Genomic DNA, 25720 nt, shown 5'->3' with positions numbered 1-25720 from the left:
CACGGGTCTCAGGGTGTGAGTCCCTGTGCTCTTCTGTGTATCTTTCCAAGTGATGGCAAAACAGCAGGATGTGGTTTGCCCAGATCTTCTCCCTTGGGTGGCAGCCAGAGTGATGTTATTTCATAAGACACCTGCTCTGTGCCCCTGCCTCTGCCTCAGGTGGACCCCTGGGGTGGCCTCTTCTCTGCCACTCAGTTTGTTTGTATTTGACCAGAGCAATAACCCACCCTCTTGAGGCAGCCGTCCAATGAGCCGTGGGTCCCAGCCGTGGACCTCTGGCTAGGGTTGGGAGGAGAGGGGCTTAGCGAGGGTGTTCTGCTGCAAAAGACCATCACAGACAACTTCCTCTCCCCCTCGCACACACATATCTGACCCTATCGTGGGTGCCAGGCTGTGTGGTGCTATCCTGGGGCAGGCTTGGGGTCTGCAGTGTCTCCCTTCATTTGAGCGTACCCACAGCCAGGCGGTCACATGTGTGTGCATGTGACATGACTCATGCATCATCCCAGCGGCCCTGGGGGCCAGGGTTCACTGTGAATGTCAGCAGCAGACGGTGGGTGGCACAGAGGAGCGATGTGGGAAGGGTGCTGGGGGAGTACCCAGACGCCACCGGAGAGGTCCTGACCTCAAATCAACGTGTGCCCTAGGCCTTGCGTGGGAGAAAAGTGTACCCAGTTGGGAGGAGGGCCTGGAAGGCATTTCTGGGTGACTGTGTTGACTGGAGGGAGAGACTAAATCACCAAGTGCCCTGGCACACCTTCTTCAAATCGCCTCCACACCTAGTTCCTTTGTTCCTCAGACCCATTCCTGTCCTGCCCTTTCCTCCTCACCCAGCCATAATTCCTACTTCACAGATGAGGAAACAGGCTCATAGACTAAGTGTACAGCCCAAGGCCTCAGAGTTCAATGTCTCTGGAACTCCAGTGCAGGCCTCTGGACTGCAGGTCTGGGAGGGATGGTCTGCCACAATTCCACATTCCTCCACCTTCTCCTTCCCTCCCCTGGGAACCCACATAGGGGTGAGGGGCTTCTGTGCGTCTGAGAATTCTAGGAAGAGGCCCCTCCTCTCTCCACCAGCCCTCCCCTTCTGGCATCCCCATTACAAATAACTCATTAGATTAAAGATTGAGCTCCCAGCTCCAACACCTCCGGAGGTTCCCCACAAGGCCTGAAGGTCAAAATCCCCAGTATTCACTGCAGAGCCTTCCAGCCGCAGGCACCGCCCCCTCCCCTCCATACCTCCACTCTGCCGTGACTTCGTGAACCTGCCCCGCACTTTCAGCTTGGGCCAGGCCCACCCACTGCCTGGGATGCCCCTGTCCTGGTGAAACTTCACTTTTCCTGCAGTGAAACCTAATAGACTCTCCCCCGCAGACCTACGGCTTTCCACGCGCTCCTGTGTGATCCCAAAGCATTTTGCTGGTGCCTCCCTAGCGCCCTGTTTGGCTCTCGCCTGTGAGCTCCTCTAAGAACTGACCGGTGCACGTGATGAATGAATGACTCTGTCCCTCCCGCTGGCTGGCGGGACACCTTTCCTGAGGTCTCGCCTCCGTCGCTCCGGCTGCAGCGCCCGCAGCGGAGGAGGTCGAGCGCGCGCTGGGCGACAGCCGGGGCAGGTGAGCCCCGGGGCGCCGCCACCCGGCCCGCCACCCCGGCCCTCGCCGGCTGCTGGCGCCTCTTCGCCCCGGTTACCGCTAGTGGCTGCTGTCGCTCAGTGGAGCCCAAGGAGACCGCGGCCAGAGCGTCCACCGCGCAAGATGGTGGCTCCCGAGTCTCCGTGAGTGTGTGCGGCGGGCACGGTGGCCGGGCCGGGCGGGGCGCCCCCTCCAGGAGCTTCGCGGCAGGGGGCGGGAGACGGGTGGGGTCCCTGCGGGCGGGGCAGCAGCGGGGGGAGGCGGGGGGGGGGGGGGGGGGAACTCCCCCACCACGCGCCCCCCAGAGGAAGTTCCCCAGCCCTCCGTGTCCGGCCCAGGGCGAGCAGAGAGCCCCTACCTCGCCTGTCCTCCGCCTTGAGCGTGGACCTTCCTAGGGGCTCCCGAAGGGAAGGGGCCCAGAGGGGACTAGGGAGGAGGCTGGGGACTGCCATCCTGGGGCCAGGTGAGCACCGTGTTTGAGGCTGACCTGCCAGGGTGGAATGGGGACCGCAGAACAACACACAGTCACCCCAGGGGCCCCACAAGTTGTGCCAGCTCACGTCCAGGTGGCCAGGGCGTGGAGAGAGAGGTGAGAGGGACCTGGGTCTGACAGGTGCACACCCCTGGTCAGCTTTGGTCATATAGTCACATTTGATTTACACTCCAGCCCGTCCAGCCTGGTTCCTTCAGGTTGAGGTAGGGAGGGGAATGCCAATGCTTTGGCTGGGTTGCTCTCGAGGAGCACTGTCCAGTAGAACTTTCTGGGATGAAATAAATGTTCTCTGTCCGGGCCATTTAATACGATAGCCAGTAGCCACATGTGGCTATTGAGAACTTGAAATGTGGCTAGTTGAGACTGAGGAATTGAATTCTAAAATGTTTATCTAATTCTGATGAACAGCCACATGTGACTATTGCTACCATATCTGACAGAGCAGTTTCAGAATCCATCTTCCCATGCTTCCTCCCTACCAATCTTTTGTTCCTTTATCAAAAACAGTAACTTTATCCCTCTGCAGAATGGGACAGGATAGCTAGTTTCTAGGTATATGGAAGGGACTTGACAAACTTTGGAAGGGTACCACCTTGGACTTGCACCTCTTCCCCATTCTAAGATCCCTTGGGTGGTAGGCTGGATAGGGTCACACAGAATCATGGGATCTTAGGAGGAAGAGAGGTCAAAGGCAGCTGTTTTAGCCACCCAAGAGGTACCCAAGGCTTCACTCCATTGTTCTCTCTGCCCCAAAGCTGGTGCTTCCTTACTCATTCACTCCTGAAATTTTGTGGAGCACCTGCTGGGTGCCAGGCAGTGCTCCCTTCTCTGGGGTCCAGATGTGAACAAGTTGGTTACGTTTCCTGCCCTCAGGAAGCCTGCTTTCTTGAGAGAGAGGGAGACAGAGAGTGGGGGTGGGGGGAGGATGCCAAGCAACAGAAATGCAGAGAAAATAAGCAGATTTGTAAACTGTGGGGAGTACAATAGAGGAAACAAACAGGAAGCAGCAACAGAAAAGAAGGGGACCTCCTGGGAAGGGATAGAGAAGTCTCCTGGGAAGAGGCGACAACTAAACTAAGACCAGAGAGGAAGTGAAACAGGCAAAGTATTGAGAAGGGAGGATAGAAACATTCTGGAAGAAGGTACAGCATGCGCAAAGGCCCTGGGGATGGGAACCTGGCACTCTGGAGGAACTGAGGGATGTAGCTGGAAGGGAAGAGAGGCACAAGTGGCCACCAGAGAGGTCAGCAATGCCTGGACATTTGGCAGACCTCGAAAGGGATCCTGGCATTGGCCTCAGAGAACAAGAGGTCATAGAGGGGTTTTAGGCAGTATGTTTTAAAAAGCCCCCTCCAGGTGCTATAGGTCCAGATGGCTCAGAGAGGGTTAAGAGTGGGTGGAAACCCAGAGTGCCGTCAGGAAGTGACTGCTGTAGTCCAGGCAGGAGATGCAGGTGCCCTGGATGAGGCTGGTGGCAGCGGAGAGAAGAGACAAGTGAGAAGCTGATTGTGGAGGTGGAAGTGACAGCACCTGTGGATAGACTGGGTCCAGAATGTGGAAGAGAGCAGGGGCTGAAGGGGCAGGTTTCTGGCCACAGCACCCGGGTAGGAGAGCAGGTATTTCCTGAGCTGGGCTGACTGGGAGAAGAGCATATTTGTAGGGACAGATCGACAATTCCATCTAGATGAGCCAGGAACGTGGTTTGATGGAGAGGTATGGAGCCCAGAGGAATGGCTCGGGCTAGGCTTGTTTATTTCAGGGTGACTGGCAGGGATGGTTCTGAACTTTTTGGACGGTTTTAGGTTAGGAAGAGGAGGAGGAAGTGTCATCAGAGGTGGAGGAGTGCTGATGGGGGAAAGGAAACCCAGGGGACATAGAGTCTTGGAAGCCAAGAGAAAAGCATGTTTCAAGGAGGGTAGGGTGAGCAGTCTAGGGGGAGAGAATTGATGAATTTCACCACACGTAGCAACAGAGAGCACCTTCCCTTGCACTGAACAGGCTACCCCTGGGATTCTGCTCATCTGCCCTTGTACTTACCCATTACATGCTAGGTTCCATTGCAGGGTGCTGGGTATATCTGGAGGACAAGACAGTCACCGCTTTCTTGGAGCCCAGAATCATCTAACCCATAGCCTCAGACACATGAGGTTCTTTCATAGGGCCCAAGTAAATCCTTTTAGTCTTTTAAACAACAAACTTGTGCTGAAAGGCATCTGGATGCCCAGCCGTGCATGCCCAGGGACTTAGGAATCCCAAACTGAACAAATGTGATCTTAGCCTTCTGGGAACCAAGTGCAGAGATACACAGAGAGTCCCTGAGTTTACCATATTGTATCACCAAGATCCATGCGCAGAGAATTATGGGAAGCTACAGGATAGGCACCAGCCCCGGCTGGGGGCTGGGGGCAGGGGAGGGCAGGGTGGCAGAGGGGATGCAGAACTGCTCTCCAGGAATGAATGGAGATTAGCCAGGGAATGGGGAGGGATAGGAAACTCCAGGCACAGAGGATGGAGGCAGGAGCAAAGTAACAGCTGGGTGTGTGGGGGGAATGGTAAGCCTTTGGAGCTGCTGGCCGAGCAGACGGGAGCTGCGGGAGGCTGGGGAGGGCCCCGCTGGCTCATGGTGAGGTGTGTAGACTCAGGCAACCATTTAGGACGCCACTGAAGAGGTGGAAGCGAGAGAGGGATCTGTGTCTGAGCTCGCCCTCTGGCTGCTGGGCAAGGGACGAATCTGGGGGCATGCCTGCAGAGGTGGAGGCAGATGTATCATCCAGGTGTCACCAGAGTCTCAGCATGGCCTTTGGGGTCAGGAGGACTTAGATTCTTTTTTTTGTTTGTTTTGTTTTTTTTAGAGTTACTTTATTATTTTTTTAATTTCATTTTTTATTTTTTAAAATGTACATCCAAATTAGCATCTAGTGCAACAGTGATTTCAGGAGTAGACTCCTTAGTGCCCCTGACCCATTTAGCCCATCCCCCCTCCCACCACCCCTCCAGTAACCCTCAGTTTGTTCTCCATATTTATGAGTCTCTTCTGTTTTGTCCCCCTCCCTGTTTTTATAAGGAGGGCTTAGATTCTAACTCTGCCTCAGCCTTACTCTAACTTACTGCTCGTGGAACCCTGGGCAAATCACCTGAAGTCCCCAGCCTCGGTTTCCTCCTCTTCAAAATGGGGATGATACCACCCTCAGAGTACTTGAAAGAGGAATCTTGGCTTTCTCGTGGAGTCACTGTAAAGTCCTTAGCACAAGGCCCGATGAAGTTCACATTTGACAAATGGTAGTTACTGCTGTTGTTATTAGTAGGCGTGGAGAGGTGGGGACAGGGTTGAAGGACAGCTAGGAAGTTGGCTGGTTTTGGCCGCTGGCTGGACGTGGCCTTCTGGTCCTGAACGGCTCACCTGTCATCGTGCCTGGGGCGGTGGAAGCATGAGCGAGGTACAGGCAAGCAGCTAGCTCCTTTGGTCTGGGGTCTGGCCCCCACTTCTGGGCTTCCCTTCCCAGAACCCCACTATCAGGGAGTGTGTGTAAGTGTGAGTGCGCCCATGTGAACGTTCAGGGAAGGGAGGTCCAGTGAAAACAAAGGACATTCCTTGGTGCTGTGACTCCGGGAGCTCAGCTTTGTGCTAACTTCATTCTGATGAAATAAGCGATGGTGGACTAGAGAGACTGGGCATCCTCTTGAGTGAGGAGTCAAGGTCTGAGTTGGAGTCCTGGCTCAGTCACGAATTATTCATGGGCCCTGAGAACCGCTGTCACCTGGACTCAGTGCCCTCACCTATAAAATGTGGTTGCATAGATGATGCCAATCTTTTCAGAGCTGAGTTCTGACATGTTCCAGCAGTCAAAGTTAGTCAGCGCCTTGTCCTGGATGGAGGGAGACCCTCAGAGTGGGCTGGGGACCCCCAAACCTCCCCCACTTTGGATAACATTCTATGGCCCTTTGCATGACCCCACCCATTCCCAATAGCCCTTCCCCATTAGGTGCAGTCCACCCGTCAGCTGGGGAGTGCTCTGTGGGCAGCATGAACCCACCTCGGACCCCCTAACGCCTCTCCCTTGTCTCTTTCATCTCCAGTCTCCCACCGGCAGAGCGGGAATAACCGTTCCCAGCTAAGTTAGATGGATGGTCCCCATTAGCCTGGCGCGCTGCTCCCCTCCTCCCCCCACAATTTCCATTGTCAAGGGAGGTGCTGCCGTGTGTGGGGGGAGCCTGGGGGACCAGAGCATTTGGGTGGGGTCGGGGGTGCCCTGCCCCTTGAGCAGGAATGGTACCCCCGGGGAAGAAACCAGCGGGAGAGGCCTCCAACTCCAACAAAAAATGCAAGCGTTACTTTAACGAGCACTGGAAGGAGGAGTTCCCCTGGCTGGACTTCGACTACGAGCGGAAGCTGATGTTTTGTCTCGAGTGCCGCCAGGCCCTGGTGCGGAACAAGCACGGCAAAGCCGAGAACGCCTTCACCGTGGGCACCGACAACTTCCAGCGCCACGCCCTGCTGCGCCACGTGACCTCGGGGGCTCACCGCCAGGCTCTGGCTGTCAACCGGGGCCAGCCCACTTTTGAGGGCCAAGCTGAGGGAGGAGGGGCCTACCCAGACCTGGCCACCACCCCCACCCCCACGGGCGTCAAGGTGGAGGTGGACCCGGCCAAAGTGGCGGTGCTGACCACGGTGTACTGTATGGCCAAGGAGGACGTGCCCGACGACCGCTGCTCTGCCCTGCTTGAGCTGCAGAGGTTCAACCTGTGCCAGGCGCTGCTGGGCACGGAGCATGGCGATTACTACAGCCCCAGGAGGGTGAGGGACATGCAGGTGGGTGGCAGCCAGAGGTGTGGGGGAGGGCTCGAGGAGGGAGGACATGGAGCTGTCTGGGCACAGCGCCAGCATGCCAGGCCCCCGGGCAACAGCCAGAACGCTTCATTCATACCTTCACCCAGCAGAACCTTTCACTGAGGCGTATCATGTGCCAGGCCCTGGGCCAGCTGCTGGGGGCACAGCTTGGAAGAGGCCAGACCAGGCCCTGTCCTCAGGGGCACAGAGGTTTTCCCTCGCTGTCTAGGCCAGAGGTTGCAAGCCTGGAGCCTCGATCGGCCCACAGATACATTTTGTTGATTTTCACAGTGCTTTTGGAAAACCTAAGTTAATTTCCAAGTTAAAAAAAAAAAAAGAAGTGAGAGATTACACATAAAAATGCGGATTTGTGACTTCTGAAAAGCTAGGTCCCTATGCTCTCAGGGCATGAAGAGCAGACCCGGGCCTTCGCCATTCCCTTTGGTGTATCCCTGGCCCACTTCAAGCCCAGTACCGCCCATGTGGCCCCAGGGGGCATGCAAGTTGCAGCTCTGTCCTAGGTACCAGTTGTGTGAGTCCTAGGGGCTGGGGTGAGGGTGGGAGAGTTCGATCTCATCCTACAGAGTGATCGATGACAGACAGACAAACGGAGCACACAGTTGGGGTTCTATGTAACTGGGAGGGAACATGTCTATCAGTTAATCCCTGAGCAGCAGAGTGGAGGGAGACTCCCAGGAATAAGGCGGACTAGGGCAATGCCATAAAAGCACACATAAAATGCTATAGAATCTTTATGGTTCCTAAAGCATTTTTACACTTACAAGCACAGCAACATTTGTAATTGCTGACAACCCTTTTTTTTTTTAATTATTCATTTTTGAGAGAGAGAGAGAACATGAGCAGGGGAGGGGCGGAGAGAATGGGAGACACAAAATCTGGAGCAGGCTCTGAGCTATCAGCACAGAACCTGACGCGGGGCTCGAACTGGCAAACCAGGAGATCATGGCCTGAGCCAAAGTCGGATGCCTAACTGACTGAGCCACCCAGGCACCCCAATTGGTAGCAACCTTTTAAGAGCTTAGAGGCAGGCAGTGGCCTGATTTCAGAGCTGAGGAAACTGAGGCTCAGAGAGATGAAATAACTTGCCCAAGATCACACAGCCAGTAAGATGCAAAGCTAGGAGTGGTCTGTCTGCCCCCAAGGTCTGTGCCCTTTCTTTCCCCAGTACTGCTGCCTCCCCTTTGCAGGAGGAGCCTAACTCTGTCCCTTCCTTTCTCTCCCTGGCTGTCCCAGGTGGCCATTGCCAGTGTCTTGCACACAGAGGCCTGCCAGCGCCTGAAGGCATCCCCATATGTGGGGCTGGTGTTGGACGAGACCAGGGACTGGCCCGAGTCCCACAGTCTGGCCTTGTTTGCCACTTCGGTGTCCCCCTGTGATGGCCAGCCTGCTACCACCTTCCTGGGCAGTGTGGAGCTACAGGAGGGTGAGGCCACCGCTGGCCAACTCCTGGACATCCTGCAGGCCTTCGGCGTGTCTGCACCCAAGCTGGCCTGGCTCAGCTCGAGCCTCCCCAGTGACCGCCTTGGGCGTGTGGGCCCACAACTCCGGGCCGCCTGCCCGCTGCTCACCGAACTACACTGCCTCCCTGGCCGGACAGATCCCGAGCCCCCTGCCTACCTAAGCGAATATGAAAGTGTGCTGGATGCCCTATTCCGCCTCCATGGTGGCCCCAGTTCTCACATGGTCCCTGAGCTGCGGGCAGCACTGGACCTTGCAGCTATTGACTTGGCAGGACCGCGGCCAGTGCCCTGGGCCTCCTTGCTGCCTATCGTGGAAGCTGTGGCTGAGGCTTGGCCTTGCCTGGTGCCCACGCTGGAGGCCTCTGCTCCAGCCTCCCCTACAGCCAAGGCACTGGCCCTCGCCCTACGCCAGTTCACCTTCGTGGCCTTCACCCACCTGCTGCTGGACACTCTGCCATCCATGCAGAAGCTCACCCTTGTCCTGCAGCCTGAAGAGCCGGACTTGGCCTTGTTGCAACCCCTGGTGATGGCAGCCGCAGCCTCCCTCCAAGCCCTGCGCAGCTCGGGTGGGGCGCGCCTCCAGGGCTTCCTGCAGGAGCTGGCGTCCTCCAGCTCTGACTTGGGCGGTGGGCGCTGCACCTACCGCGGCGTGGAGCTGGTCGGCTACTCCGAGGCTGCGGTGCGGGGCTTGCAGCGGCTGCGGGGGGCCTTCCTAGACTCCATGCGGCGGGGGCTGCGGGACTCCTACCCCGGGCCCTCGCTGGACGCCGTGGCCGCCTTCGCGGCGATCTTCGACTCGCGCGGCTACCCGCAGGCACCCGAGGAGCTGGGCGCGCACGGCGAGGGGGCACTGCGGGTGCTGCTGCGCGCCTTCGCCCCCGCCGTGGTGCGCCAGAGGGCGCTGGGCGACTTCGCGCTCTTCAAGCGCGTGGTGTGCAGCCTCGGGCGGCTGGGCCCGCGGGCCTTGTGCGCCAAGCTGGCCTGCGCGCGCTCCGAGCTGCACGAGCTCTTCCCGGACTTCGCCGCCCTTGCCGCCCTGGCCTTGGCGCTGCCCGCGGGCGCCGGCCTCCTGGACAAGGTGGGCCGCAGCCGGGAGCTGCGGTGGTGGGGGCAGAGCGGGGCAGGGGAAGGCCGGGGTGGCCCGGCGGTGAAGATCGCCGTGGATGGGCCCCCGCTGCACGAGTTTGACTTTGCACTCGCCGTGGAGTTCTTGGAGAGTGGGTGGGCGGAGGGGCTCCTGGGGTCACAGCTCACGTGAGGGCGGCCCCCTTCCCTCCGCCCAGACAGCCTGGGGCCCTGAGCACTCTAGGGGCCAAGACAGACTCTAGGTGACTGTGCTGCACCCAAGCTGACCCCCTAACTGTGGCCTTCCAACCACCTGCCCCGTGCTTCCTCCGCTCCACGCTGAGTACTAACCCAGCCCCGTGGGCTGTGGAGGAAGGGCTGTGTCGAGGGGGTCCTGGGCGAGCCCACGGAGATGTTGGGTTTGGGGACACCCTCAGGATCACTCCTGCCCTTGCCAGAGTTTGGGGAGGAGTAGCTCACCATTTTCCCTCTGGACCCAGCCCAGGTTTGGGCCATAGAAAAGCTGAGGAGTCTTGGTTGGAGGGAGAAAGGAAGACTGGGTCTGAGGGATTGAGGGAAAGGGGAATGGGTCCTTGGCTGTTAGCTCCCTGCCTGGCAGCATCTCTTCTCTTCAGATAGGACTAGACGGCAGATGACTTCCTTGGTGTCGACACAGCACAGCACCCTCTCTGTGCACAAGCTACCAGTTCAAGGGAGGTGGGGGTGGTGCCCTACCTCCCCACCCACTGGTAGGCTGCCTATATGTGGCTGTGTATATAGATATACACATCTACAAATGTAAAATAAATCTATCCTATCTTGCATATCGTTAACACACAAAAAATCGAAAAGGACTTCTTCCGGCTTTGCAATGACAGAGTCCAGAAAAGTTTCAACGGACTGCATTTATTTCTAATGTTCTTCTTCCTCAAAGTCTGGTTGCTCCCCAAAGTTCTGAGCCTTCCCCCACCCTTGCCTCAGACCTTTAAGACCAAAGACTGTAAAACCACAGGGCTGGAAGGGCCAACTCTGAGGACCAGCCTCGGGCCACACCCAGGAGCTGGAGGGCTTTTTGCCTCCTGGGAGAAGGAGTTGGGGCCTCGCCAGAGCTGGGGAGGGGGGGGGGGGAGGACACATCCCTTCAGATTCCAATGGGTTTCCCATCCCCTCTGTCAGCCTTGCTGTGACTGTGTGGGCATTAGTGAGAGGGGTTTGGGTTTAACTTGCAATAAACTGGAAACCCAGTGCATCTCGCAGTCTCCATGGTGCTGTGTGTGTGTCAGGACTCCTCTGGCCTGGGATTCATGGGGTACTTCTGCTACCTCTATAGGGGATGGGAGGGGCATCCTCCTGGACTGGGAACCACAAACTGTGGGCTTCTGCTCCCCCGGTTGTGGAGAGGAGAGGCACAGAAATGGGCGGTAATTGCCCTGGGCTTAGCCAGTGCTACTTTGTGAAGAGGCAGACAGGAGTTTCTGCCCCAGCTCCACACCCGAGAAGCCCATCAGCCTCTTTTTCTGGCTGTGGAGGTAGATGTGAGCCCCGTGGCTCCCCATTTCAGACCCTGCCCTTCTTCCTCCTGCAGCAGGCCCGGCCTCCAGCGCCCCCAGCCCCCTGCTGGCCTCCCTGCCCCTGCCTGCCAGGCCTCTGCAGCCCCCGCTGGACTTCAAGCACTTGCTCGCCTTCCACTTCAATGGCGCTACCCCGCTCAGTCTCACCCCCAACTTCAGCACGGTACGGGCTGGGCTGGCGGGTGGGGGCATGCGGCCAAGCTTGGGGTGGGCAGGGAAGGTGGGCTCAGAGGGGCTGGCTCTCAGAAGCTGGGTATAAGTAGAAACGACATCCCCAAGAGTGACTAGGTGCCCCCCAAACGGGGACCCCTGGCCCAGCTTTTCCTTAGGCCAGGGAATGAGGATGGTTCCAGTAACACCTGCTGGGCCTGTCGTCTGTAGGTTATACTTGAATTTTTGTATAGGGACATCTATGGGTGATCTGTGTACGTCTGTGTGCATTTGGGGTATGCCCTTCTATTTTAGTTTATGTGTCTGTGGGTCTTTGTGTGTTCCTTGTGGTTGTGAATGTGTGTGTGTGTGTGTGTGTGAGTGTGTGTGTTTGTAAACATCTCTTTGTGCCTGGGTCCTTGTATGTAATTAATGTGTATGCCTGTGTATCTGAGAGATATTTTTGTGTCTTTGTGTCAACTCTGTATGTGTTTGATGTGTGTGACCTGTGAGCGTGTGTGTGTTTGTGTGGTTTGGGTGATTGTGTGTCTATGCAAGTGTGCCATTCGTATGCGTGTGAGTGTGTATCTTTCTGCATGGCTCTGTGATTTGTAACTGCCTGTAGGCTTATGTGCTATGTGTGTGTATACCAGTCTGTGTATTTCCATGTGTGCATGTGTGTGAATGAAAGTGTAGGGAGCATGAATTTTACTTCACTCCATGAGTGATAAGGAGTAACTCCCTGCTTTCTTTAATTCTGGAAAATCAAATGTAATCATCAAGGAGCCCACCCTACCTGACAAGATGGCGGGAAATTCAGTCTCAGTCACTCTTTGGAGCCCCTTTCCAACCTCCAAGGTCACACAGAGATCTGAAGGAGCCTGAGTCCTTTGGGGAGGGTCCCCTGTTCTTCAGTCCCCTCTGTCACTTGCTGACACACTCACTGTTCATGCACACAGTCCCTTGGGAGTGGATAAAGCTTCTGTCACCCTCCTCGCTGGGGGCCCTGCTGGCCATTCTCCTGTCCTCTGCCTGCCCCCAGCCCTCGGTGCTGTTAGGTGAGGGTTAGAACCTCTTTCTGTTCTCAGGAAAGTTTCTGAAGGCATGCTTTTTTCTCAAAGCCTCTGTTCTCTTCTCTCAGGAAGGTTGAGAAAGTTCCTCTTGATAAGCAAGCCGAGACCACTTCTGCTGTTGGTCCAACAAGCCAGGCCCTGAGAAAAGGGAACAGGAAGACTTGGTTTGATAGAAGAGAAAAAAAAATAGTTAAAATAAGGAAAAGGGAAAAAGAAACCACATAAATTAATGTTCCAAAGAAATGATCCTGCTGCTCGGGGAACCTTCTGGCCTCCATGTGCTGCTGCCTGTCCTTTCCCGGCCCCCCACATGCCCCAGCCCTGCTCTCACTCCCCTTCTCAGGCCCTGTGACAGTGGCAGAGCTGATGAGATCAGCCTTCTCTGTCCCAGCCCATGGGCCCAGCGCAAAGCTGGGTTGTGGGACAGGATTTCCAAAAGAAGACCCTTTGTCCCTTCCCTGCTTCTCCCTGCCTCTAACTCTGTCCCAATAGTTGTGATTCTTGTGAATGAGGAAAACAACAACAACAACAAACCAGAGACCAGAGGGGCTGCAAGAGATGCCAAGGTGATCACCAGGACATGGTTCTGTTTCTCCCGATCATGGAGGCCACCCTGGCCATCCCACTGCCTCCAAGCAGAAACCCGGGGAAGAGATTGTTTGTGTGTCTCCTATCCACAAGGATGGGGAAGTTCTTCCTACGGCCTGATTCCTGCCCTCCTCAATAGTCTCTAGTTTTTGGCATTTTGCACTGCCCCCTCCCCCCACCAAGCCGACCCCAGAGTTATTGTGCCCTCCCACCCCCTTCACAGATGGACCCAATCCAGAAAGCTGTCATCAGCCACACGTTTGGGGTCCCCTCCCCTCTGAAGAAGAAGCTCTTCATTTCCTGTAACATCTGTCACCTGAGGTTCAACTCAGCGGTGAGAGGGAGTAGTGGAAACAGATTGGGGAGGAGGCTGGGCAGGGAGGGGGCTGGACAGTGGCTTCCGGGGTCTTTCCTGGAGGAATAAGGCCGGCAAAGGGACTGGGGTCCATATTTTCTGTCCCTGGGTGCAGAAGAGGCACTCCTGGTCCTTTACCCATCCCACCCTCTCCTCTCCCCAAATTCCTCTGCCTCTTCCCTCCCTCTCTAGTGGTCCTGGGACTCCATTTCCCTCCCGCTTCTCTCCTGTGTTCTGGATCCTTCTGCAAGAGAGAAGACTGACCTTTCCTGCTCTGGGTCCCAAGGGACACCATCAGTTCCTAGTCTGGAGCTGAGTTCTTAAAGCATCTGACAGTTAACATGTTGAACGTTTTCATGCCCATCATCTTAATTAGTTCTCATGACACCTTGTTAGATGGATAGGGGCCCTGTTATCATCCCCACTTTTCAGATGAGGAAAATGAGCCTCAGAGAGGTTAAGTGTCTTGTCCGAGGTCACACAGCTGGTGAGTAGCAGAGCTGAGATTTGAGCCCAGGCCTGGCTGACCCCAAGGCCCACATACTTTCTACCACAGCCTGCCCCTAGATAGTGGAGAAGCCTCATTCTGGCCTCCCAGAGAAGATTTACCTTCTCTCTGGACAACTGTGGGGCTTGGAGAGATCTGCTCTGGTGAAAAGGTCTAGGGAGGGGCCATGGGGGCCTGTCTTTCCTATACTTGGGAGCAACAAGCAGGGACCCCTAGGTGAAGGGGGGAGGACACGAACAGGCCAGATTCAGGGGTTTCCTCCAGGCTTTCAGGTTATATGAGCCTTATAAGAGATGGACAGAAAGACCTTGCTTTGAGGGAAGGACCATGTCTTCTCCATGCTGGGCTCCTGGCACAGAGCCTGGCAAAGAGCGAATGCTCAACAACTATTTGCTGAAAAACTGAACAAAGAGATGAATGTTCTGGAGTGCACATACCCGAAGCATGAGGACTGCTCTATTTTTTCCATTTGTGCATTTTTGAACCTGGCAACTAACATCGTTGAGCACTTGCTGTATGTACTAGGCCCCTGTCATTCATGTTCTCTTTTTAATTCTCACAACCCTGCAAGGTCAGTATTGTCATCACAAACTTTACAAGTCAGCAAAATGAGGCTCAGAGAAGTGAGGCGATTTGCCCAGGGATGCACAGCTCATCAAGTGGCTGAGACAGAATTTGAAGCCAGAGGCTGCTTGTCTGGAGGCTCATGTATGAGAATGAGTTCTGTAAACCTCAAGGCCACACAAATGCTGTGATGACAAGGATTCACCTCTTGTCTGGCCAGAGCCCTGTCCCTTCTGACCTGCCCCCCTGCCCCTCGCCAGCTCATGGATGGGGCATGTGGACTCAGCAAAAAATGGTGACCCCAAGTCCTCCCCTCCCCAGAACCAAGCTGAAGCACATTACAAAGGCCACAAACATGCCAGAAAACTCAAGGCTGTCGAAGCCGCCAAGAGCAAGCAGAGGCCACAAACCCTGGCCCGGGATGGGGTGCTGGTGTCCCCCACCCTGACTCCAGCCAGTGGATCCCCTGGAGAGCCGCACAGCAAAGGTCAGTCCTGAACTCTTCTCCCCTCTCCCCAATCCAAATCTGGTTTCTGGCAAGGGGTTGGGAGATTTCTGCATATTATTATTACTTTTAAAACGTTTATTCATTTTTTTGAGACACGCGTGCGCACGCGCACACACACACACACACACACACACACACACACAGAGTTGAGTGGGGGAGGGGCAGAAAGAGAAGGAGACACAGAACCTGAAGCAGGCTCCAGGCTCTGAGCTGTCAGCACAGAGCCCGATGTGGGGCTCGAAGTCACGAACTGTGAGATCATGGCCTGAGCCGAAGTCGAACACTTAACTGACTGAGCCACCCAGGCGCCCCTGCATGTTGTTATTATTTTTGTGTGTGTTGGGGTATTCCATACATACAGAAAAAGGCACACATCACAAATGTTGAGCTCGATGAATTTTCCCAGTCTGAATATACCAAGATCAAGAAACAAGCACCCAGAAGCCCTCCTTGGTCTCCTCTGGGTGACCACCTTGTTGTAGTAGCTTTCTAGGCTACCATAATCAATGACTGCAAACTCGGTGGCTCAAGTCAGAAGTTTGAAATCCAAGTGTTGATGGGGTTGATTCCTTCATGGGGGCTCAGATGGAGAGTCTGTCCCATGCCTGTCTTCTAGTTTCTGGCACTTGCTGCCAAGCCGTGGCATTCCTTGGCTTGTAGATGCATCCCTCCAATCTCTGCCTGTGTCTTCACATCACGTTCTCCCCGTGTCTCTGTGTCTCCATGTGGTCTTCTTATAAGGACACCAGTCATTGGATTGGGGCACACCCCAGTCCACTGTGATCTCATCTTAACTACTTAACATCTGCACAGACCCTAGTTCCAAAGATCACATTCTGGGGTTTCATGCAGATGTGAATTTTGGGGTGATGCTAATCAACCACTTGAATTCAACTACCCTCCCCCAGGTGATCCTGACTTTTCTTGCCATCGATCCGTTGCACCTGGTTTTGGTGAACCCTATCGCATGGAACTTTTGTGCCTGGCCTCTTCCATGTTGTTGCATACAGCTGTGGTTTGTCATTTTTATTGCTGTGTAGTGTTCCATTTAATGACCGTACAACGCTGTCTTTTTTTTTTTTTTTTAAGTTTTTTTGTTTTGAGGGGAGCCTGGCTGGCTCAGTCAGTTAAGCGTCTGACTTCGGCTCAGGCCACGATCTCAAGGTTCATGGGTTCGAGCCCTGCATTGGGCTTTGTGCTGACAGCTCAGAGCCTGGAGCCTGCTTCGGATTCTGTGTCTCCCTCTCTCTCTGCCCCTCCCCCCACTCATGCTCTGTTCTCTCTCTCTCAAAAATAAACATTAAAGAAATTTTATTTTATTTTTTTTAAATTTTTTTAACGTTTATTTATTTTTGAGACAGAGAGAGACAGAGCATGAATGGGGGAAGGTCAGAGAGAGAGGGAGACACAGAATCCGAAACAGGCTCCAGGCTCCGAGCGGTCAGCACAGAGCCCGATGCGGGGCTTGAACTCCTGGACTGTGAGATCATGACCTGAGCCGAAGTCGGACGCTTAACCGACTGAGCCACCCAGGCGCCCCTAAAGAAATTTTAAAAATATATATTTTTGTTTTTAAAGTAATCTCCATACCCAGCATGGGACTTGAACTCACAACCCCGAGATCAAGAGTCGCCTGCTCTACTGACTGAGCCAGTCAGGTTCCCCTCTCTTTTTTTGCTTAAATCTATTCTCCTGTTGATGGATTTTTGGACAGTTTCCAGTTTTATGCTATTACGAATAGTGCTCTATGAATATAACACCACATCTTATTGGCAACTTCCGCTTATTTAACAGTTAGCAAAGAACTGTAAAGTATCGGGGCTGTGAGGGCTATCTGAGACCACTCTGTCCAACTCTACATTTTCAGATGCGGAAGCTGAGGCCTAAAGAGGCCCAAGTCTGCCCAGGGAGTTGGTGGGAGAGTGGAGTCTGGAACCCACTGCTGGTCATCCCGACACCAGGGATGCTTCCACTCTGCCATGCCACCCCCAATATGTCACTACTTAAAATCATGGCCTCCAGATGATTCTAACCCGATGCGTTCGATCTCCCCAGCCGTTCCTGCAGCCCCACCCCCTGGCCCCCAACTCCAGCCACCGCTGACTTTGACCGACCCCACGCCGAGGGAGCCGGCTCACTCAGATCTCTTGGATGCTGCCTCCTCTTCCTCTTCTTCCTCCTGCCCACCCTGCTCCCCGGAGCCTGGGAGAGAGGCGCCAGGGCCTGAGCCCTCAGTGGCTGCTGTGGGAAACGGTGTGAACGGGGAGGGCAGGAGCGAGAAGGGGCGCCTCTATTGCCCCACGTGCAAGGTGACAGTGAACTCTGCCTCCCAGCTTCAGGCTCACAACACAGGTCAGTGCTGTGCCCCTCTCCCTCCCCCACCACCCTCACCCCCGAGTCCAGGGAGGAGTGGGGCAGGGAGACCCCCTCCACAGCTGCAGGCAGGCTGGAGTTTCTGGGCACTTTGCCCAAGGGCTTCATGACAGAGGTGTTGTGTTCAGCTGTGATTGGGTGGGCATTTGGGGTCCTCCCACTAATGCTTGAGGCGGGAGAATTGGGAAGAGAAGTCTGTGGCAGCAGGAACTGAAGGGTCGCTGGGAGAAGGCAGGAAGGTCCTCCTCCATCTATCTTAGACCCAGAAGGAAAGCACTGAGATGGGAGCAAAGGGAAGCCACAAGGCTCCCCTGCAGGGAGGCGTTCTGGGGAGGCTGGGGGTGGGGGGGACAAGAGAAGCTGGGAGGCCCCGGCGGAGGTGGGGAAGAGAACGCTCAGGTGGCTGGAGGGGAGAGCGTGTGCAGGCGGCTTAAGGGGGCAGCCAGCATGACCTGGTTCAGAGGCATCTCCCCTGCCCTGGAGCCCTTCTTGGGTGCTGACAGGCTGGGGCTGTCATTCCTTCTCTCTCAGGAGCCAAGCACCGGTGGATGGTGGAAGGTCAGCGAGGTGCTCCTCGAAGGGGCCGGGGCCGCCCTGTGCCCCGGGGAGGCGGACACAAGGCCAAGAGAGTGGCAGGGGGCCAGGGCAGCCGACAGGGGCCCAGCCCCCCCTTTCACTGTGCCCTGTGTCAGCTCCAGGTCAATTCGGAGACCCAACTCAAGCAGGTGGGAGAAACCAGAGCAGGGCTGAGGGGTGGGACCGGTCCCAGGTGACAGGAGGGAGCCAGGGAGGAAGAAGAGGGAGGCTGGAGGGGCAGTGGGCTCCTGGAGGGGCCAAGGCTGGGTCTCACCTCCCCTTCCCACGGTGATACCCAGTAGGTGTGCGTCTGACGTGTGACTCATGGGTGAGGAAGGGTTAGCTAGTGGAGGATGATAGAGTCATCTAGGGGTCCTTGGGCTTCCTTATCCTGTTGCCAGTTTGTCTGTCTGTCCATTAGCACCTGAGCAGCAGGAGGCACAAAGACCGCCTGGCTGGGAAGCCCCCCAAGCCCTCCAGCCAGCACAGCAAGCTGCAGAAACATGCAGCGCTGGCTGTGAGTATCCTCAAGGTATCTGTCTCCCGGCGACAGGGCTGGGCCCTGGGTCAAGAGGGGAGAGGATGGGCCAGAAGGGCAAGCCGGGGGGGGGGGGGACTGGTGGGGGTGGGGCAGGAAGGAAGCCACCCCCCCTTTAAGGCTGCCTGGGCAGAGAGTCGGGCTGGGGTTTTGGACCATCTTGGGATCTGCCCAGTGGAATTTCCGGGGAGGTGGGCCGAGGATAGTAATCTCTGGGTCAAGAGCGAGGAGTGGGCGTGCATCTCCTAGAGACCATCTCTGCCCCCACCCCCCATAGCCTCCTTCCTCTGGGCAGGAAGACAGGTGCTGGAGAAAGCCCTTTGGAATGATGTTTTGGGGGTGGGAAGGGTTTAGGTTTGGAACCCTAAAAGGCACGTCTTTCCTGCAACAGAACGCCCAAGGATGGGGCCCCGGGAGGGCTGGGATTTTCCTGGGTCAGACTGTGTCCATTCTCTCTCTCCTCTGCAGTCGAAGCTAGCCTTGCAGAAGCAACTCACCAAGACACTTGCAGCCCGCTTCCTGCCCAGCCCGATCCCCGCCGCTGCCGCAGCCATCTGTGCGCTGCCAGGGCCCCTGGCCCTCAGGCCTGCCCCCACAGCAGCCACCACCCTCTTCCCAGCTCCCATCCTGGGCCCGGCTCTGTTTCGCACCCCAGCAGGAGCCGTCCGCCCTGCCACAGGGCCCATCGTCTTTGCCCCCTACTAGGCTTCCTGGGGAGGCCGGGGCTCGGCACCCAGCAGTCGCTGTCCTTGCCTCCTCTTCCCGAGATGCCTCAGTTTCCTCCATCCCCTAGGAGACTGCTATTTACAGCCAAAGCTTCCTGCCCAATCTAGGAAGAGCTGGGCTACTTTTAAGGGCAGCTGCCCTTTGCCCAGTCTGGACTACGGATTCAACTACAACCCTCCTGGCCCAAGACCTTCCAACCCTCCTCTCCCCAGCCTCCTGAGGCTGGCACTGGGCTCCCCTGCATTGCCCAGCCTGATTTGCAGGGAGCAAACTGAGAAATCCCAAAGATCTATGCAAAATCCTAGCCCCAGCCCCATGGTGCTCTCATTTCCCCCACCTGAGACCTAGAACCCCATGGTCCGAGGTCCTAGGAATCTTAACTTTGAGCCTGGCAAGAAGTCTAGAGAAGAGGCCCTCTCCATTCACTGGACTCTCTGGAGAATCACTGGAGGTGGCAGATGGGGTCTCAAGCTGGACAGGGTTCAAGGCTATCTGGACAAGGTGACCCTGGGGGAGTGGAAGAAGACTGTGGAGGAGAAAGGGGGGGCAGGGAGCAAAGCCAGGGTGGGGCTGGGGCTGAGAGATTTTGGGGTTCCTCCGCTGTGATCAGACAGGGCTGGGAGAGGGGTAGGGGAGGGTGATTTTCTGGCTGGGCCCAGTTTTAACAGAGGTCATCAATCCCACACAAGCTCTCTCCTCAGCCTTTCACTGATTTCTCCTGAACCCCAGCTGGGGGTGGAGGGTGGTGGTGGGCATTGGATCTCGCCAGACTATGGACCCAGCTAACACCAACCCCCCCTCCCCCAGGGCTCCCAAAAGAAGAGCTTTCCCCTCAGGCTCCTCACCCCAAACCGGTCCCCAGCACTAAATCCAGCTTCCCCTCTTCCCAAGCAGAATCCTGCCCCCTCCCTGTGAAGCTGAGTGTTGGGATCCAGGCTGACACACTCAAGACCCATTTTCATGCTGTCAAAGTTAATGTCACAACCTCCATCCCACCCCCCAGCACTGCTCTGTCACCCCACAATATGGGACTTTGCCAGTATCCACCTGTATCTTTTCCTTTTTTAGATATTTCCAATGGGAGGACAAGAAGGGGGGAGGGGAGGGGAACCTTTTGATAACAGTTGTGGTTTTATTGTGTCCAATGCATCAATAAATGAATTCAAGCCCGAGCCTGTAGATGCCCTAATTCGACTCACCCAGCCCTGCCCTATTCACCTCTCCCATCCCAGGGAGAAGGGGTGTGGACTAGAGGTCACCTGGCTCTGGCTCTGGTGTCTCATCTCTGCTGGGTGTGCACATTAGAAGCATGAAGTGGACACGGGAAGTCGTGGGTTACAAGCTCACTTGATAGCATGTTGAAAGTGTAACCACCCTTCTGAGCCCCGACAGATCTGTCAGCTCCTGAGAAGCTGCTACTGGTTTGCCTTGTTCTATTCAGGCATCTGAGGTAAGGAAGGGCTAGAGGAGCACCTTGTCCAGCCTTCACCATGGCAGCAGGCATATAAACACAGGTAATTTATAAATAGGAGTCCAGCTATCAGCTGAAAACAACCACAGGAAGGGGTGAAGGCCAGGCCCCACCGGGTGTGAGGTGGGCTGATCGGGCACTGGGCGGGCGGCCGCTCTGGCAGCTAGAGGCAGTGCACGCCTGCCCCCTGGTGGTTGGGGGAGAGCAGTGTCTCAGCCTCCAGGGCCAGTGGGCATAGCACCTTGAAGAGGGAGAAGCAAAGGGTACAGTAAGAGCCAGCCCCAAGCCACAGGTGTTATAAAATCAGAGGGCTGGAGAGGATCCAGAAGATCATCTAAGCAACTCCCGTCACCTTACAGATGAGAAAACTGAAACCCAGAGAGAGGAAAGGACTTGCAGGGTCCTAAAGCCAGCTGGTGAAGCCCAGCCCATCCTTCCTTTCCACCTCAGCCAATAAGGGCCATGTGCTCCCTGAGCAGGAAGAAGAAGCAAAACAATTGGGGGGGGGGGGGAGTTAAAGCAGAAAATTACACTTCCCAGGAGGTTGGCTTCTTCCAGCCAAGGAGAGGACAGGAGAAAGGTGAGGGGGTCAGAGTTGGACACCAGCATGCACACACATGCACATGTGCACACGTCTACACGCACATACATAATACCTGGACGCCCTTCCTCTGGAGTCCAGTCTGGTGCCATGAGTATGAGTGTGTGTGTGTGTGTGTGTGTGTGTGTGTGTGTGTGTGTGTCTGTCTGTCACTGGCAGAAAGCTCACAGGTGGGGGACCCATGTGACAGGAACCAGAGCCTAGACTGGGCACTTGTGCATGGCAGCTCAGCTTCCCGTCCAGGGCAGGTGGAAGGGGACATTGACCACAACTGCCCCAGGTCATGGAGGGCAGGTATGATAAGAGCTGGTGGGGAGGGAGGCTTTGGGGGCACTAACCTAGATTATCTCCACTTCCCAAGGCTGGGAGGGAGCAAAAGTGACCTGAGCCTGGGACAGCCCAGCTGCCTGGCCTGGGAAGGACAGCTTGTCTAACCCCACCCCTGGATATATCTCCCAGAGCCCCAGAAGCTGGAATGAGGCTGGGAAGGTGGAGGAAGGATGGCAGGTCTTCAGCCGTCCAAGGAGCCGCTGCCCTTGTTCTTGCGGCTGAGGGGGAAAGCAGACTTGCTCTGGGGCTGGGTCATCTTGCTGGCCAGGTAGACGAAGGGCTCCAGCAGAGAGCGGCGGTCAGCCACAGATACCTCCCACAGCTTCACCTTCTCGGACTTGGCCCAGTGCTGAGCCACGTCTGGGTCTACACGCCGTTGCTCCTGTAGGTCACACTTGTTGCCAAGGACCACGATGGTGACCTGGGGAAGAGGGACAGAGTAGAGGCCTGAGGATGTACCACGGGCCTCAGAGTTGGGTGTGAGGGTTGGCAACGACCTAGAAGTCCTAACAGAAGAAAAAGTCTCAACAGCTAACGTTTTGCCTCTTCTTATATAGGAAACAATGACTGGGGAGAGGGAGATGGTTGCTTTTTATTCTCCTTCCTCTGTTTAAGTTCTACCCTCCATCTGGCCCTCCCTCCAGGAGTTCTCTTATAAGCCCTGTGTCACCCGTGCCTGCTTATTACGAGCATCAGTCTGTTTCTGGCTAAACAACTGGTGAGGGAACATTCCCCAAACACCTGCAGCTTAAAGGGGGATTTGGGAACAGAAGGATAAGAGCAAAGAACCATCATAAAGAAAGATTAGTGGGGGCTCCCAAAGTTAGGTCAGAAACCTCTAAAACTAAAGGAAAGCCCCTTTGGTTGAGCTGCCTCAACATACAGCCACCTGTAGGGGTGAAGACACCCTCCAGTGGCCTCCATCCCCCCTCTAGCTCCTACCCTACCTCCTGGGACATGAATGAAAAACAGCCATGCCAGGCTCCCCAGAGCCAGCCCAGGGCCCACTCTTTCTCCTAACCCCACCCGTGGATATGTCTTTCAGAGCCCCAGAAGCTGGAATGAGGCTGGAAAGGTGGAGAAGGGATCCCCACACACACCTCCTTCTTGTCCTTGGATTTGTCGATCTCCTTCTTGAGCAGCTCTACACGCTGAAAGGACTCTCGGCTATCCGTGCTGTAGACCAGGACATAGCCATCAGTGCAGGAGAAGCAGTGCCGGGGTAGCTCGGCCCCATCCCGGAGCCCCCGGGTGTCGTAGAAACGCACCTGCTCCCGCACCCCCCGGTCGGTCTCAATGGAGCCCACGTAGATGTCTTCCTGTGTCTCAATCATCTCAGAACCTGGGGCAAAATGAGGAAAAAACTTGTTTGTAGAAAGAAGGAAGATGGGAAACGTGGGTGACTGAGTATATCCTAACAGGCCAATCAGCCAGGGAAGGAAAGGAATGTGGGGCTGGGGACAGAGGGCCAGGGACTGACAGGCAGGACTGGATGACTTGGGGAACAGCATGGATCTCATGCTAACGCCATACTAAGCAAAAGCGTGACCTGAGAGCTTTTCCTCGCTATCTCAAATATTGGGTTTCCTCTTTCCAGATTTCAATATGCTGGGGTTAAGGTCGTTATGTAGATTTCACTCTTTGGGGGTACAATAACCAGCAGCAGCAGCTTTTAGCCTTTTCATGTTATGATCACATCCTACTTATTCTTCCACCATGTCCCTACCCCCAACAACACTCACCTACTACATGGTTCCCATATAGAAGCTGCTCCAGGATTGAAGTTTTGCCCACAGATGCTTGACCACACACGACCACCTTGCAGCTCTTCCCCATGCTTAGCCTTCTGCCTTGAAGAACAGAAGCACACTGGGTGAGGTGGGATGAAAACAGAGGGCAGATCTCCTATAACTGAGGGCCAGGTTCTGAACCTCAGAACTTCAGGGATTCAGCACTGTCTGTCCCCTACTGTGGTCAGGGTGTATTGGAGTGATGTGTCTCCGTCCGCTACTGGACAGTGGGCTGTACTTTACTCATCTTTGTCATTCCGAGCACCTGATCAGTAACTGGCTCAGAGCAGGTTTTCAGTAATTGTTGCCATAAAGGAGAAAGAGAGTCTTTGGTTTAAAGGAACCACTGGCCGGGTTCCTTTCTGTGCACAGGATGTGGAAGACCAGTAGCTGGAGGGAGCTCCACTCAGCTTCCTGTCTTGAGCCATGCCTCCATGGAGAAATAAACAAGAATGCTATATTGTGTGGATTGGTCTTAAGCGGCTCTTCGTCTGGAGAGCGAGCTAATGAGAATGGGATTTTGCTTTCCTGTATGATTCATCTGGACAATTAATTCCCTCTAATTCCCAGTCAAGTCCCTGGCTAAGATGAAGAACATCACACAAGAAAGAGTGAAAGAATCTAAGGGGAAAAGGAGAAAATCTGTGATGCCCTTGAACTCATAAGCCAAAATGAGGCTCAGACACAGAAACCTCCCGGACAGAGATCTCGTCGAAGGCATTCCAAACACAAGCTTCCCAGAAGAAACCCCAGACAAGGACTGCATCAGAGAGCAGATACAGAGGGCACTCCCAAGAGGTGTCTTAAACAGAGACCTCTCGAGTAAACTCCCGATATAGACCCCCTCCCCGCTCGGGGCCCAAATAGTGGGCCCCACAATGAAAGGATACCCCAAGTGAGACTGCTAGAGGGGCTTCCGCCACCGATTTACCCCCGAGGGGGCCCCTAAAGGGAATCAGAGGCAGAGACCCGCCACCTAAAGCGGCCCGGATGCGGTGACCGACCCTGGCCTGCCACCTCCGTACCTCCCGGAGCCCTCGCAGCACCCCGGCTGGGCCCCTCCAGGCGCGCCGGGACTAGGGGAGGGGCAGCACAGCCACTAGCACTCCGCTTTTCCTCCCGGGTCGTTCCAGGCTCCGTCTGGCCCCGCCCCCCAGCTTCCGTCCTTCAAGGACCAATTCCGGCTGCAGCTTGCAGGAGCCGGGCACACAGCGCCCCCAGAGGCAGGAAGGGAGAATGACGGGGAGAAAGCCGGCACCAGGACTGGCTGCACACGTGAGCACAAGGTTCTAGGCAACTTGGACACAGGGGGCTGGTGTCTCTAATGCCCAAATGTTCTTTCTCTAAAGGCTACCATAGTGCAGTGACGCTTCATTTATTCAATCGTTTATTAGTCAGATGTCTTCTGAGCAGCTACTCTGTGCCAGATATAAAACCACATGCTGAGAAAAAATGTAATTAGACAAGGTAGCTGCTCATGAGAACATCACCGTCTAGAGGAGCTAGATATCTACAGGGCAGCATGGTAAAAACTATTTTGGAGGTGCTATGGGAGCACAGCAAAAAACATTGGACTTCAGGGACAGTGGGCATCACAGAAAACTTCCTGGAGGAGGTTATGTCTGTTTTGAGATTTGAAGGGTCTGGGAGGAAAGAGTGGAGGAAACATGGCAAAAGTCATGGCATTTTTCTGGAACTACAAGTGTTTTGGTTCAATATTGTTGGTGGAAAGGAGGCAAATAATCGAAGACCTTGTGTGTTAGGTCAAAGAGTTCAAACTGTATCCTAACAGCAGTGGAAAGCCATTGACAGGTTTTATGCCAGTGAAGTGACATGATCATTTTTGCTTTTAGGAAGGTCATTGGCAGAAGAGTAAAGAATGGAGATGAGACAAGGGGCCAGTTAGGAGACTATGGTAGTATTCCAAGTTTTAAAAATAAAAATGAGGAGAGCCTGATTGGTATGGAATGGAGACAGATAGATTTGGAAGACATTTGGTAGGAAAATCAACAAGATTTGGTGATAAATTGGGAGTCAGGAGTGAGAAAGGGGGCGTTCATGATGTCTCCTATCTTTCTAATTCGGTGACCAATTGGTGAACCCATTTGACAAGATAAGGAATTCAGGAAAAGAGAAATAAGCATTTGTTGTTGTTGTTGAGGAATGAGAGAATGACAAACTTGACTTAAATATAAATGTCTCCAGGATTTGTGAAACATACAAGACATCCAGTAGATATAGAGATCTAGAACTCACAAGTGAGAGGCCTAGGTTGGAAATATTGACAAAGTTGAGGGTCATCTACAGCTCAAATGAAAGCTATGGGAGTAAATGAATTGGCTTAGATGCAAAGAACACACAGTGGGAAGATGGTCCACAGACAGGTTGGCTTCCTGCATTAGACCATAGATTGTGACGCATTGGCAGGCAGGGCAGGTGGTCTGTGAGTATCCGCCCAATCTAGCACACTCCCCAAGTAGGCCATTTGGAGAGACTA

At 55.0% G+C, this 25720-nt stretch overlaps 3 protein-coding genes across 7 annotated transcripts; 2 read left to right on the top strand and 1 right to left on the bottom strand.

The window, feature by feature from the left end:
- Positions 1-1643: 1643 nt before the first annotated feature.
- Positions 1644-9712, top strand: CE1H17orf113 (chromosome E1 C17orf113 homolog). 2 transcript variants are annotated; one of them, XM_030295533.1, is made up of 3 exons: positions 1644-1777; positions 6205-6937; positions 8210-9712. In XM_030295533.1, the coding sequence occupies exons 2-3, from the start codon at positions 6395-6397 to the stop codon at positions 9692-9694; spliced, it is 2028 nt and encodes a 675-aa protein (XP_030151393.1). In that variant the 5' UTR covers positions 1644-1777; positions 6205-6394; the 3' UTR covers positions 9695-9712. The 2 variants fall into 2 exon arrangements, with proteins under 2 accessions (XP_030151393.1, XP_030151394.1); XM_030295534.1 differs by lacking the exon at positions 1644-1777 and having other exon boundaries at positions 5126-6937.
- On the top strand, positions 9700-20203 carry ZNF385C (zinc finger protein 385C). 3 transcript variants are annotated; one of them, XM_030295536.1, is made up of 8 exons: positions 9700-10810; positions 11087-11235; positions 13107-13217; positions 14632-14797; positions 16874-17170; positions 17723-17916; positions 18189-18284; positions 18774-20203. In XM_030295536.1, the coding sequence occupies exons 1-8, from the start codon at positions 10417-10419 to the stop codon at positions 19008-19010; spliced, it is 1644 nt and encodes a 547-aa protein (XP_030151396.1). In that variant the 5' UTR covers positions 9700-10416; the 3' UTR covers positions 19011-20203. The 3 variants fall into 3 exon arrangements, with proteins under 3 accessions (XP_030151396.1, XP_030151397.1, XP_030151395.1); XM_030295535.1 differs by having other exon boundaries at positions 9701-10810; positions 18189-18299; XM_030295537.1 differs by lacking the exon at positions 18189-18284.
- Positions 20144-24374, bottom strand: NKIRAS2 (NFKB inhibitor interacting Ras like 2). 2 transcript variants are annotated; one of them, XM_030295539.1, is made up of 4 exons: positions 24249-24374; positions 23176-23283; positions 22534-22775; positions 20144-21854 (listed from the first exon to the last, which is right to left on the bottom strand). In XM_030295539.1, the coding sequence occupies exons 2-4, from the start codon at positions 23267-23269 to the stop codon at positions 21615-21617; spliced, it is 576 nt and encodes a 191-aa protein (XP_030151399.1). In that variant the 5' UTR covers positions 23270-23283; positions 24249-24374; the 3' UTR covers positions 20144-21614. The 2 variants fall into 2 exon arrangements, with proteins under 2 accessions (XP_030151399.1, XP_030151400.1); XM_030295540.1 differs by having other exon boundaries at positions 23176-23279.
- Between the last annotated feature and the right edge of the window lie 1346 nt (positions 24375-25720).

Source organism: Lynx canadensis, chromosome E1 (genome assembly GCF_007474595.2).
Source record: "Lynx canadensis isolate LIC74 chromosome E1, mLynCan4.pri.v2, whole genome shotgun sequence".
Lineage (NCBI taxonomy): Eukaryota > Metazoa > Chordata > Mammalia > Carnivora > Felidae > Lynx > Lynx canadensis.
This window is presented reverse-complemented; position numbering and strand designations above follow the sequence as displayed.